This window comes from Garra rufa, unplaced genomic scaffold (genome assembly GCF_049309525.1).
Source record: "Garra rufa unplaced genomic scaffold, GarRuf1.0 hap1_unplaced_391, whole genome shotgun sequence".
NCBI lineage: Eukaryota > Metazoa > Chordata > Actinopteri > Cypriniformes > Cyprinidae > Garra > Garra rufa.
This window is the reverse complement of record NW_027394658.1, coordinates 1-14615: the sequence shown is the minus strand read 5'-3', so window position 1 is coordinate 14615 and position 14615 is coordinate 1. Positions and strand designations below refer to the sequence as shown.

General features: G+C 45.7%; 1 protein-coding gene across 1 annotated transcript; it reads right to left on the bottom strand.

Annotated features, from left to right (window-relative positions):
* Positions 1-413: 413 nt before the first annotated feature.
* Positions 414-14609, bottom strand: LOC141317147 (solute carrier family 2, facilitated glucose transporter member 5-like; the record flags this gene model as incomplete). The annotated part of the gene is made up of 5 exons (XM_073832955.1): positions 14494-14609; positions 14196-14321; positions 868-1055; positions 654-764; positions 414-515 (listed from the first exon to the last, which is right to left on the bottom strand). Coding segments are annotated over exons 2-5 (516 nt in total), but the record flags the coding sequence as incomplete, so codon positions are not given.
* Between the last annotated feature and the right edge of the window lie 6 nt (positions 14610-14615).

Below are 14615 nucleotides of genomic sequence, written 5' to 3'. Positions count from 1 at the left end.
TGACCAAAAACAAATAAATCCAATAAATTATCTATATTAAAATTTTACTATGACATAATTTTGACAGTTTAATTAATATATTACTATGACATTATTTATACATTTTGTCTATATAAATTAATAATAAAATAATTTAGGCATCACAATATTATAATGTACAGTATGAAAAATGGATATTCATTTTAAATTTGGCTAATTATTAGCAGTATTATTATGATTCATGTTTTAAAGATTTACTTTAAGTGACCTTTAGATAACAGCAAATATAAAATCAGGGCAAACTGGCATTTACAATCACAGTTTCAACCGATATATAGCCTATATCCAATTTCTAAGAATTTCTAATATCGGATGACAAATTATGGGATTATCATCCCTAGTTTGTATTTTAATTAAGTACAGCTTTGTTATACCTGGAAGTAGAGTGCTACAGTCAGGAGAACACAGGCTCCACAGCAGATGCCAAAGCCGATCAGTAGCAACAGCCTTCTGCCAGATTTCTCCACTATGAACACCTTAAGAAACACAGAATCGTATCCTTCACACTCTTGTTTCTTGGTGAAGGACTTTATTTGAGCTCCTCGAGGGAGGTATCAAACTATGGAGAACAAAATAAATCCAAAAACAACAAAATGAGACATTAAGTGGCTTACAGCTGCTATAGTCATGAAGACATTAACTGCTCCTGTTCCAACAGTCACATACTGAATGCGATCTTCAGCCACTCCTGCTGAACTATAGATGCTGTCAGCATAATAATAAATCTGAAGATAGGGTTAGAGCTAGGATTTAGTCACACCACACTTATGTTTTCAGTAAATAAATGTGTTGAAAATAATCAGCTGTGTGTGGGTTCATAGTGCTTACAGCATTTACTCCTGACAGCTGTTGGCCCATGTTCAAGACGATTACCGACAGCAGCTGCCAGCGTAGTGAACGAAAGGTGAAGAGATTGAGCACAGAGAGTCGACCTTCAGCTCTCTCTGACTGCTCCTCCATACGCATCTCACACAGCTCCTCATCCACATCCTCGCAACCACGCAGCCGCTGCAGTCCTAAAACATAACACAACACCTATTCCTTTAGGTAACAACTCACATGTTGATATTCAGATCAACAGCATGATTACGAGTGTGATACTGCTGTTAAAAGTTCAATATGCAAGACAATAAAATTAAGTAACTTATACTACAGACACAATATAGTTGGTTATTGCTGTTTTGTAACCGACAATTAAACCTGAGTTAAACCTGTTGACTGTCTCTTCAGAACTCTTGGATTAAAACATTCAGTTCATTTGGATGCATTTTATGACATCTTAATAACCTTTTCTTTTGAACAAAAGACAAAAATCTCTCAAGTTTCATTAAAGGGAACCTCATGTATTAAGACTTGTATGGCTTAATATAATGTAAATTATGTCTTTTACTAAAATATCTAGTAGAAAACCCATGAAAGATTTACATTATTTTTTAAAATCCACATTGTTTTATTCATATTTTGGACAATAGGGGGCGCTATTATTTAGATTATGTGAAATGGTTGGCAGGGCCGGCCCTAGGATTTTGGTGGCCCTAAGCAAGATTTTGTGTGTGGCCCCAAAACACTCACAGGGCAACCACCAAATAACACCACTGCTCGTAACTGAATGAACACACATGCACTTGAATTAACAACAACTATATTACTTTATTTTAAAACAATGTCTCATTATATTAAAATATATATCAAATTTTGAAAGCACTGCAAATAATAAGAAATAGTCAAAATCAACAAAATCACAAAATCAACATATTTAAACTATAAAAGCAAATAACTTGCATGTAACAAAGCTTTTAAGTAAAAACAATGACAAATGAACACCAATAAAAACTAAAATATTTTGACAAATAGCAATGATTAATAAGTGGAAAATATTCAAAATGATAAATAATAAAGTCAACAAATTTACACTATAAAAGCAATGAACTTGCATATAACAAGGTCTATAAATAAAGGCAATGACAAATGAACACCCATTAAACCTAAAATACTCTGACAAACAGAAATGAAAACTTAAATAAACATGAACCATAAGCAAAATATTCAAAATATAGTTAAATAGTGAAAAGTGTTAACTATTGTACAAAATAACAGCTAGAGGCTACTGTAAACACTATACAGTAGTTATTTATCTATTCACCACCATCCCACATCAGTGAGTCCTCAAAATTTTTGCCTCCTTGCTTTTCTTGAAGCAAAATCATCAATGACATCATCAAAAGACACCTGTCTGCCAACCTCATGGTTTATGCAAGGTCAATTTAGTTTGAGACAAAATATTAATTGCTTCAGTCTATTAAAAAGTGTTTAATTCATTTGAATGAATTATTAATAATTTAATACATAATATTTAAAAAAAGAATACACCAACTTTTTATATTAAATTTATGAAAAAGTGGTTTGAATGAAAAAATGATTTGCTCACAAAAACAACTGGATGAACCTGCGTTTTTGAATCAATCTCTAGTAGTCAATGACTAATACATTTTTTAACAGTTGTTTCCATCTAGTGGTGAAACAAAGCAATCGACACAAACATTACTTGAAGCGCCAATTACTTTCAAAAATTGACGTGCTCTGTTTTGATATCTCTACCATAGACATCACATCAGTGTTTATATCCAAACTATGACCATTAATCAGAATATTGCTGTGATAATATTAACGACTGGGTATTTGAAAAGACTGTTTGTGAAGCTGTTTTGCAAAAAAGCTTTTTTTTTTTTTTTTTATACATAAACATGACCGCTATCTGTCAGCGGCAGTCCAAATATAGATTTGAATGTTCCGGTAAGTCTTTTCAAAGGTTTAACAGACATGAGGAATCGTTGTCATTTACAAATGATCGCGTGGGTTTTTTAATTTTTTAATCTCTATCATTATTATTTATTTATTTTTAGATTTTTGGTCGGTGTTGAATCTGTGGCGGTAGGAATTTAATCTGTGGCGCACCGCCACAGATTCGTCTATTTGTGGGAAACACTCTGTGTTGCAATGTGTCGGATACGACATGAAAGTGCTCTCATTATGCTATTTTTTTAGAATAACTCACTGCAACGTTGTGTGCCGTTTTTCTTGTTAGCACGCAGCATGCTAGCAAGAAAAACGGCGGATTATTTAATCTGAGTGAAATGAAATGGACCAGTCACATTATAACATACCTTTATCTTGTGATCTTCTTTCCGTTTCAATTTTTCTTTTTTTTCGTCCTTCGGCACCACTCGGGAATTTTCTTTTAGGAGCCATATCTTGTGTTGTTAATTTGCGAAATAACGAAATGCCGCGGTTACTGACCGCTGCGCCGGCTGCGTTGTTGCCATGGTTACGCGCGGAGGAGGGAGCGCCGGAGCGGTCACAAACTTACTTATTTACTTTACTAGTTTTTTTTTCACCCCTGTACTGATACGTCTGTTTAAACTGATATATTTCCGCGATTGTAGTATATATTAAAATAAAGAGAAGGTCAAAAATCCAGTCACACACTGATCGTGTGGCCCCCCTCTAGTGGTTGTGGCCCTAAACAACCGCATAGACCGTTTATGCCAGCGGCCGGCCCTGATGGTTGGACTCAGTGAGCTACTGGCGCCCAGTGTTGCTATAGACCTTTCTCACAGAAACCGGAAATACGCAATCGCAGGGTATGCAGACTTCCTGTGTAATGTCAACACAGCAGAAAGCCGGGTAATTTAAAATTAAAATGGAGAGAGTCTACACAACTTCCCTCACTGTTGCCAAAGATAACTTTTGCCGACGTGATAAGAGTCGTGGAGGAAAACTCCGTCACAAAGAGGAACAAATTGGATAAAGGATATACATTTTTCCACGAAGTTTATCCGGGACGTTCTAAAACGCTTAACGTGAAAAACGCTTAACGTGGCTTAACGTACGTAAAAAACGACCAGGAAACCCCAAATTTCTGTCAAACCTTACTTGGAACAAACACTAACTACTATCAAAAGAACAAACCCTTATTCCACAGATAAAGTGAATAATATCACATTAAGCGTTTTCTCCCCCATAGAAGCCCATTATAAGGAAACTGCTTAACGTGGTTTAACTTACCTCAACAGAGACCCGGGAAGACCGATCTTCTGTTAAATTTCACTTATAATAAACACTTGCTGCTCTCAAAAGAACGAGCTCTTATTCAGCATATAAAGTGATCGCCCCCATAGAAGTCCATTATACAAAAAAAAGCTTAACGTGGCTTAAAATTTTACTTATAATAAACACTTTCTGCTGTCAAAAGAATGAGCTCTTATTCAGCATATAAAGTGAATAATATCACGTTAAGCGTCCCCCATAGAAATCAATAAGGAAACAGCTTAACGTGGTTTAACGTATCTTAACAACGACTGGGAAAAAAACAAATTTCTGTCAAAAAATACTTATATAAAAGTACTTGCTGCTGTCAAAAGAATGAGATCTCATTCAGCATATAAAGTGAATAATATCACGTTAAGCTTTTTCTCCCTATAGAACTCCATTCAGGAAAAAGCTTAACATGGTTTGTTATAATGGACTTCTATGGGTGTCACGGATTGGTCAGGTTCTGCACCCACAATCACGCCCAGATCACCATCACCTGAGTATTGATTCACGTACACCTGCACTCAATCATCCTCCTCACACAAAAGCCACTCTCCACACACCACTCATTGTCCGGGCTCGTTCTAGCGAAAGCGGACTGCTAGTGTCTCTCTGCGAGTCTCACTATCTGAAGAACTTACCTGATTGTACTTACCTAAACTCTGTCTCGTTCCAGTCTTCTGTGTCTTCCCAGTTCCAGTCGTCAGTGGTGTGTGGCCGTAAGCTGACTTCCACGTCAGCGGAGGATTGTGGATCCGTGGACTCTTCATAATTCCTCCGTCAGTCGTTCTTGGAATCCACCCGTCTCGCCACCTGAAAAGAAAAGAATCAGTTACTCACTTCACGTTCCAGCCCGGCTCAAAAACCTTCCCCTCAAGTCATACTCACCATCTCAGGATCTCCTCTCACCTCCGGCACTGCTGCTTTTAAAATAAACATTACCTGCACTTATACTTACCTTGTTGTCCTGTCTGCTTCATAACAGGAAGCCCGGACCCATAACAGTAAGCAGCATGAGTGCTCAGGACCCGTTCCAAGAATTGGTGGATTCTCTACGGAAGGTTTTGTTATCTTCACCATCTGTCACCCCTTCCGCACCGCCAAAACCCACACCTCCATGCACTTCTTCGGAACCATTACCATCCAGTCCCATGGCCCGACCAGCGCCCTACGCTGGCGGGGCGGAGGAGTGCAATGGATTTTTACTGCAATGTTCTCTAGTCTTTTCTATGCAACCTGCGCTCTATCCTACAGACCAGTCTAAAATAGCTTTTATCACCTCTCTTCTCACAGGACCAGCTTTGAAGTGGGCCGATTCGATATGGCAGCAAAGCGGGCCGGCCACTCGTTCCATCCAGGCATTCATCTCCCACTTCAAGGAAGTGTTTGGCCGTACAGATGGGGAAATATCAGCGGGTGAGCAGCTTTATCACTTGTCACAAGGATCGATGTCAACTCACGAGTATGCCTTACGTTTTCGAACCCTAGCTGCTGCCAGTGGATGGAACGAGCGGTCGTTGCTGACCACCTATCATCTCGGGCTCGAACCCCGCCTTCGCCTCCAACTAGCTGCGTCAGATGACGCTATGGGTTTAGAGCGCTTCATACAGCAATCCATCAGATGTTCGGACCGTATGCAATCATATCAGTCTCTCTCCGACACCTCGTCACATGCACTCCTCCGCCCAGTGGAAACCGCCAACCCTCCAGAACCAGAGCCCATGATACTCAAATCTGGTAGACTTTCAGCTGCTGAGCGACAGAGAAGGCTGACCCGGGGTCTGTGTCTCTATTGTGGAGCCAGTGGGCATTTTCGGATTAAATGCCCCCTTCGTCCCGTTCCAACAGCGGTGAGTGTCATCCAGTCAGATGTTGAAAAGATGTATCCTCTGTCTACGTGTGTTCAGTTAACCACTCCCACGTCCTCTGTTGTAGCCCATGCTCTCATCGACTCCGGGTCAGCGGGAAACTTCATCTCGGGGACATCCACCTACAGATTGGAGCTCTACATCAAGAGGAAATCCAACTACTGGTTCTGGAGGGTGCCACTATGGACATCATTTTGGGGCGCCCGTGGCTGGTGAAGCACAATCCCATCATCTCTTGGGGCAACGGAGAGGTAATCCGATGGGGCCACGATTGTTTTCCAGAATGCTTTCCAGAAATTCCACGTCCGATACCAAGACCCATTCCTGTCTGCGCTACGTCCATCGAGAGCCCCCTGGAGAAACGAACCACCAAGATTCCGGATATCTACTCCTCTTTCCAAGACGTCTTCTGCCCCAAGAGAGCTTCCCAGCTACCTCCCCATCGGCCATGGGACTGCGCCATAGACCTGATTCCAGATGCTCCTTTGCCCAGGGGAAGGATCTACCCGTTGTCACTTCCGGAGACTAAGGCCATGGAAGAGTATATTCAAGAGGCTCTTCATCAAGGATACATTCGTCCATCCACTTCTCCCGCTGCATCCAGCTTCTTTTTTGTGGCGAAAAAGGATGGAGGGCTGCGGCCGTGCATAGACTACCGTATTCTGAACCAAGGCACAGTCAAGTTCAAGTATCCCCTTCCTCTCGTCCCTGCGGCCCTCGAACAACTCCGGTCAGCCACCATCTTCACCAAATTGGACCTCCGCAGCGCTTACAATCTGGTGAGAATACGGAAGGGGGATGAGTGGAAAACGGCCTTCGTGACCCCTACAGGCCATTATGAGTACTGCGTCATGCCCTATGGCCTGGTCAACGCCCCTTCCGTATTTCAAAACTTCATACATGAAGTCCTCCGGGAGTTTCTCCATCGATCAGTGATAGTCTACATTGACGATATCCTCATATACTCCCGGAGTGAGACCGAACATAGCCACCACGTTGCGGAGGTCCTCCAGAAACTCAGAGAACACCAGCTCTTCCTGAAAGCAGAAAAATGTTCATTCCATCTTCCATCCGTTCAGTTCCTGGGCTACGTCATAGACCGTGAGGGGATTCGTATGGACGAGAGGAAGGTGTCTTCTGTCACGTCCTGGCCGAGACCCTCTTCTATCAAGGAGCTCCAGAGGTTTCTCGGCTTTGCTAATTTCTACCGCCGCTTCATTCAGGGTTACAGTATCATCGCAACTCCATTGACCAACCTGCTCAAAGGGAAACCGACAAAACTCACCTGGAACCCCGAAGCCGCCGCAGCCTTCCAATCCCTCAAGGACGCCTTCACCCAAACTCCCATTCTGCGCCATCCGGACCCCGAACTCCCTTTCGTTGTGGAAGTGGACGCATTGACCTCAGGAGTCGGAGCAGTTCTCTCCCAGCATCACGGAACCCCAAGTTTACTCCATCCATGTGCCTACTTCTCCCGGAAGTTTAGCCCGGCGGAGAAGAAGTATGACATCGGCAACCGGGAACTTCTAGCCATCAAGCTCGCCCTGGAGGAGTGGCGACACTGGTTGGAGGGAGCCAATCACCCGTTCCAGGTACTTACTGACCACAAAAATCTCCAATACCTCCGTGATGCCAAGAGACTGTGCCCACGTCAGGCCAGGTGGGCACTGTTCTTCTCAAGGTTCCATTTCACTATCTCCTATCGTCCCGGTCCGAAAAATATAAGAGCAGATGCATTGTCCAGAATCCACGACGACTCTGATTCCACTGAGCCTCCCTGCAATATCCTTCCACAAGACATCTTCATCAACCCCATCGAATGGTCAGCTCCTCCTAGTGTCGCTACTCCTGAGCCTCGCCCTCCGCCGGGCTGTCCTCCTGATCGACGTTACATCCCTAGGACACAACGGGTAGATCTCATTCTTTCCATCCATACTTCCCTGGGCACTGGACATCCCGGGACCAGCAACACCCTCTCGCTGCTATCCGAACGCTTCTGGTGGCCTGGGATGGCAAGGGATGTGCAGCGATTCGTCCAAGGCTGTAAGGAGTGTGCTATGTCCAAAAGTCCCAGACATTTACCCGCAGGTAAGCTCCATCCCTTGCCGATCCCGAACCGCCCCTGGTCACACCTGGGAGTGGACTTCATGACGGACCTGCCAGCATCGGATGGGAACACCTGCATCTTTGTTATAGTGGATCGATTCTCCAAGTTCTGCAAATTACTGCCCCTGAGAGGGCTACCCACTGCCTTTGAAACGGCCGAACTCCTGTTTAATCATGTCTTTCGTCAGTATGGAATCCCTGAAGATATTGTATCGGACCGAGGTCCACAGTTTATCTCCCGGCTATGGAGATCCTTCTTCCGACTCCTAGGTGTGACAGTCAGCCTCTCCTCTGGCTATCATCCGCAGTCCAATGGCCAGACGGAGAGGAAGATCCAGGAAGTGGGGCGGTTCCTCAGGACCTTCTGCCATAACCACCAGAACTCCTGGAACCAGTTTCTGGGCTGGGCAGAGTATGCCCAAAATTCACTGCGGCAACCGTCCACCGGCCTCACACCATTCCAGTGCGTCCTCGGGTTCCAACCTCCATTATTTCCCTGGAATGGTGAACCATCTGAGGTCCCCGCAGTGGATTACTGGTTCCGGGAGAGCGAGAGGGTCTGGGACGAAGCACATCACCATCTGCAGAGGGCAGTACGCAGACAGAAGACCTTCGCCGATCGGAGGAGGACTTCTGCTCCAGAATATAGTCCAGGCGATCAAGTATGGCTCTCCACTCGTGATATCCGTCTGCGACTGCCCTCCAAGAAGTTAAGTCCCAGGTTTGTTGGTCCCTTCAACATCCTGGAACAGGTCAACCCCGTCACTTACAGGCTTCAACTCCCACCTCAGTATCGCATTCATCCTACCTTCCATGTGTCACTATTAAAACCTTTTCACCCACCTCTCACTCCCTCCACAGAACCTGACCACGAAGAGGAACCTCCTCCCCCCCTGATGCTGGAAGATGGAGCCGTCTATTCCGTCCGGGAGATCCTCCGGTCTCGTCGTCGTGGTGGTCTACTCGAGTACCTGGTAGACTGGGAGGGTTACGGACCAGAGGAGAGGTCATGGGTCCCAAGAGACGACATCCTAGATCCCACGCTCACTGAGGAGTTCCATTCTAGTCATCCTGAGTTCCCTGCACCCCGAGGACGAGGTAGACCACCACGGCGCAAGAGACTTCGGCCCTCAGGAGCGGGCCCTGGGGGGGGGGGGTAGTGTCACGGATTGGTCAGGTTCTGCACCCACAATCACGCCCAGATCACCATCACCTGAATATTGATTCACGTACACCTGCACTCAATCATCCTCCTCACACAAAAGCCACTCTCCACACACCACTCATTGTCCGGGCTCGTTCTAGCGAAAGTGGACTGCTAGTGTCTCTCTGCGAGTCTCACTATCTGAAGTACTTACCTAAACTCTGTCAAGTTCCAGTCTTCTGTGTCTTCCCAGTTCCAGTCGTCAGTGGTGTGTGGCCGTAAGCTGACTTCCACGTCAGCGGAGGATTGTGGATCCGCGGACTCTTCATAATTCCTCCGTCAGTCGTTCTTGGAATCCACCCGTCTCGCCACCTGAAAAGAAAAGAATCAGTTACTCACTTCACGTTCCAGCCCGGCTCAAAAACCTTCCCCTCAAGTCATACTCACCATCTCAGGATCTCCTCTCACCTCCGGCACTGCTGCTTTTAAAATAAACATTACCTGCACTTATACTTACCTTGTTGTCCTGTCTGCTTCATAACAATGGGGGGGCGATCACTTTATATATGCTGAATAAGAGCTCGTTCTTTTGAGAGCAGCAAGTATTTATTATAAGTAAAATGTAACAGAAGTTTGGTCTTCCCTGGTCGCTGTTGAGGTAAGTTAAACCACGTTAAGCTGTTTCCTTATAATGGGCTTCTATGGGGGAGAAAACGCTTAACGTGATATTATTCACTTTATCTGTGGAATAAGGGCTCGTCTTTTGATAGTAGTAGTGTTTGTTCCAAGTAAGGTTTGACAGAAACTTGGGGTTTCCTGGTCGTTTTTTACATACATTAAGCCACGTTAAGCGTTTTAGAACGTCCCGTTTATCCATAACTTTCAAGGTAAGTAACGTAGCTAACGTTATCAGTTATCAGGCTAACAAATTACTAGTGTGTACACTTAGACCCAGGACTAGGGTTATAAGGTTATGTATGGATAGTATAGAGGACATGTACAACTTTATTAAAGCAATATAGTCGTGATGTTACAAACAATATGACATTCACTGTCTGCCTTTGGTCTAAGTGAACGTCTTGTGAGTAGCAGCTAGCGACGATAGCCTAATATTAACATTAGCCGAATGCTGTCATCATCAGTAAACATTTTATTTTCGAATAGCTTGAACCCATTTTCGTTAGCAGGGAAGGAGTGGAAAGATAAATAAGGCTGCTTTTGGGCATTACAAGAACAGCCCGGTATGCTACAACAACTTTTGCTCGATGTTTGCGCCATCTTTGTTATTTAACTGGTTACCGGCATACCGGGGCGGAAATAGGTTTACACAGCAATTACGTATTTCCGGTGCAAAATACGGAAGTTGTGAGAAAGGTCTATTGATACCACAACACAACTCAGAAAGTAAAGTGCTGATATGATGAGCACACGGAAGGTAATGGTTATAAGTGTAGGCTTAAACCAAATGCCATACCATCGATTTTTCCCCACAAGGAGTCTAAACACCGGATATTGAGTGAAACCACCCCGGATATCGAGTGAAAACACCCCGGATATCGAGTGAAATATGCACTAAGAAACTCCTTCAGTGGCTGTGGCATCATGACAAACGTTGACATGTTAATATCCTGCCAGAAGGATATCAGGGCTAAAGTGGAAAGAACAAAGATGCTGGTATTTAGGAAGTTTTATTCATCAACAGGCATCATCCCATTTTTTCTCCTCTTCTTAAAACAAGACGAGATAACCAGGCAGGGTATCAAGACACAAATGAAAAGACTAGATAATAAGACTTAACTACTAAGGAAACTAGGAAATGGCTTTGTTTTAGTAGCTAACACTAGGAGAATGTTAAACGCTCTGCAATACTCAGCCCTGAATGATTGTTAGGGCCTTGTATATACAGGTATGCGGTGTCCGATTGGTTGCGGGTGAAAGTGCAAGCCATGCAATGTAACACGGGAAGTGTAGTCCAGGGTTATGTGTAACAGTCAGTGAGGTGTGAGAGTCTATGAAATGCACAGGTGACCTCTGGTGGCAGGCAGACTGAAGAACATGGACAGGATTCCTGACACATAAAGCCAGTCAATTGTTTTGTTTCGGAAAACGAATCAGTGTTTTGAACGATTCAGTTGAATGAATGTTAATAATTCAATGACGCAATCATAAAGCAGGTAATTTGTTTAATTCCTGAACGAATCAATATTTTGAACAAATCAGCTGAATGAATGTGACTGATGCAATGACACTCATAAAGATAAAGAGTCACTTGCTTTATTCCGAAATTAATTTGTGTTTTGAACTAATTGGTTGAATTAATTAGTTTCATTCCTGAATTAGCCTTTTCAAACCTACTGGTTGAATTAATTTGAATGATTCAATGACATTTGTTGCGTTCTTAAATTAATCAGTCTTTCCAAACAATTTGTTAAATGATTGTAAATAATTCAATGTCATACTAATAAACATAGTCACTTGTTGCCATCTTGTCACGTATCTGGTCTATCCTGTCATCATGAACTCTTGCACCACACTTCATGGACTTCATTCCCCACAAGCCACTGCACTAATCACTGCATTCACCTGCTCTCACTTTACTGATTACCACTCACAGCTGCACCTCATCACACTGACTGCATTTAAGCTTCTCACACACACAGCCACTCTGCGAAGTCTTATTGTTCCTTCTGGTCATTATTTCCGAGCGTTTATTCCCGTGTTTGATTTCCTGTGTTTTTGATTCCTGGACTCCTTCCCGTGTTTTGATTCTCGCTGCCAGCCCCGACCTTTCTGCCTGTTTTGACCACGATTTCTGCCTGCCCCTTTGTGTTTGTTTTGTATCAAATAAATGCTGCAAATGGATCCGCACGTCTCTGACCCTCCTTGTGACAGAAGACTTCGCCGCACCAGGATCCAGCAGCCTTATCCCACCACCAGCGCAAACATGGACCCAGTCAACCAGCTACTTAATCTGCGACAGGGAGATCTACCCATTGATGAATATGTTCACCAGTTTTGTGAGTTGTCCAAGGAACTACCATTTTACGATGAAGCGTGGCTTAGGGGCCTATTTCGTTATGGACTTAATGAACCTGCTAAATCAATGCTGCCTGGAGGGGAATTTAACTGCTCGCTACAGGACTGTATGCAGTATGCGCTGTTGCTATGTGGCTCACCGTTAACTGTGGGTGTTTTAGAGGAGCCACAGCACAAGATGTCTGCCCTTCCAGAGCCTGTTCACAACATGGCTGCCACGCCAGAATCTGCACCCAAGGTGGCTGCCGCCACGCCCAAATTTGCACCCAAGACTTATCAAAGATTAATGTCTAGCGTGGAGGACCCACCGCTGCTGTCGGCTCGAGCAGCTGGTCTCCCAACCAGCCTTCCAGAGCCTCCGCTGGTTCAGCCCGGCCTTCCAGAGCCTCCGCTGGTCCCGCCGGCCTTCCAGAGTCTCCGCTGGTCCCGCCCGGCCTTCCAGAGTCTCCGCTGGTCCCGCCCGGCCTTCCAGAGCCTCCGCTGGTCCCGCCCGGCCTTCCAGAGCCTCCGCTGTTTCAGCCCGGCCTTCCAGAGCCTCCGCTGGTTCAGCCCGGCCTTCCAGAGCCTCCGCTGGTTCCGCCCGGCCTTCCAGAGCCTCCGCTGGTTCTGCCCAGCCTTCCAGAGCCTCCGCTGGTTCCGCCCGGCCTTCCAGAGCCTCCGCTGGTTCCGCCCGGCCTTCCAGAGCCTCCGCTGGTTCCGCCCGGCCTTCCAGAGCCTCCGCTGGTTCCGCCCAGCCTTCCAGAGCCTCCGCTGGTTCCATCCAGTCGTCCTGAGATTCCTGTCTGCCCGGTTCTGGTCACGGAGGCCATGCATGGACTGTGTGGGTTCCCACCCACCCTCCCTGCTGCTCCAGTCACGCCACCTCTGTCTCCTGACAGTCCCTCTGCTCACCCACATCCCACCTTCGGTGAAGAGGACTTGCCGTGGGACTGCCAGTCTCCATCGGTGTCCAGACTGAAGGATCCCTCACCATCACCTCCAGTCTCAGTGTCCTGGACTCCACCTCGGCCCTCCGACCCTGCGGCTCCGCCCCGGTCAGTCGTCGCCCCACCTTCGCCTCTGGACTCTACTCCTCCGGCTGCGCCTCGTCACTCCGTCCTGCCGGCTCTGTGGACCTCCTCTCTCCCGTGGGCACAGCCTCGATCCTCTGTCACTCCGGCTCCGCTGCGTACCTCCGGACCTCCATCTCCGCCGGGGTCGCCAGAGCCTTGGGTTCCGCCTTGGTCCTCCGGATCCTCTGTGTCGCCCAGGACCATCGACTCTCCAGTTTCGCCTCGGGCTCCACCGGCTCCGCCTCAGTTCGTGGTTCTAGTACCCCTACATGGACCTGGCCCTCCATCCCTCCCCCTGTTCCGCCTCCGCTCCACCACCCTCCAGGTTGTATTAGGTGGTTAGAGTGTCTGGAAGCCGCTCCTTGGGGAGGGGCTCTGTCACGTATCTGGTCTATCCTGTCATCATGAACTCTTGCACCACACTTCATGGACTTCATTCCCCACAAGCCACTGCACTAATCACTGCATTCACCTGCTCTCACTTTACTGATTACCGCTCACAGCTGCACCTCATCACACTGACTGCATTTAAGCTTCTCACACACACAGCCACTCTGCGAAGTCTTATTGTTCCTTCTGGTCATTATTTCCGAGCGTTTATTCCCGTGTTTGATTTCCTGTGTTTTTGATTCCTGGACTCCTTCCCGTGTTTTGATTCTCGCTGCCAGCCCCGACCTTTCTGCCTGTTTTGACCACGATTTCTGCCTGCCCCTTTGTGTTTGTTTTGTATCAAATAAATGCTGCAAATGGATCCGCACGTCTCTGACCCTCCTTGTGACACATCTACTGATTAATGATGTAACCTGCTGTTAATATTATACAGGAGTATAATATATAATATTATATATTATTCTGTACCTTTCCTAGCGTTTTTCTCATCCCCCTTCTGTATGAGCATGTAGCGTGGGCTCTCAGGGAAGAAAGGCAGAAGCAGCAGCTCAATGACAGCTGGAATCCCTGTGAGACCCAACATAATGGGCCAGCCTAGAGAAAACATTACACATCACTATGAGCAGCAGGGGCACGTTTATCCAAATGCACTAACAAACTCTTCACAGCAATAGAGCGTCTTATGATTGAACCTATTTACACTATAGTATAGCAAAAAACCAAACACTGTGCATGATTATTATGGCTAAATGAAATTGTGAATTACCTTCTTTATTTCCCAGGATATTGCGAACACCGAACACTTGGGCAACAAGGATGCCAATGGTGATGAAAAGCTGCGGGATTATCCCGACGGCACCCCTGTAATTCTTGGGTGCAATCTCTCCC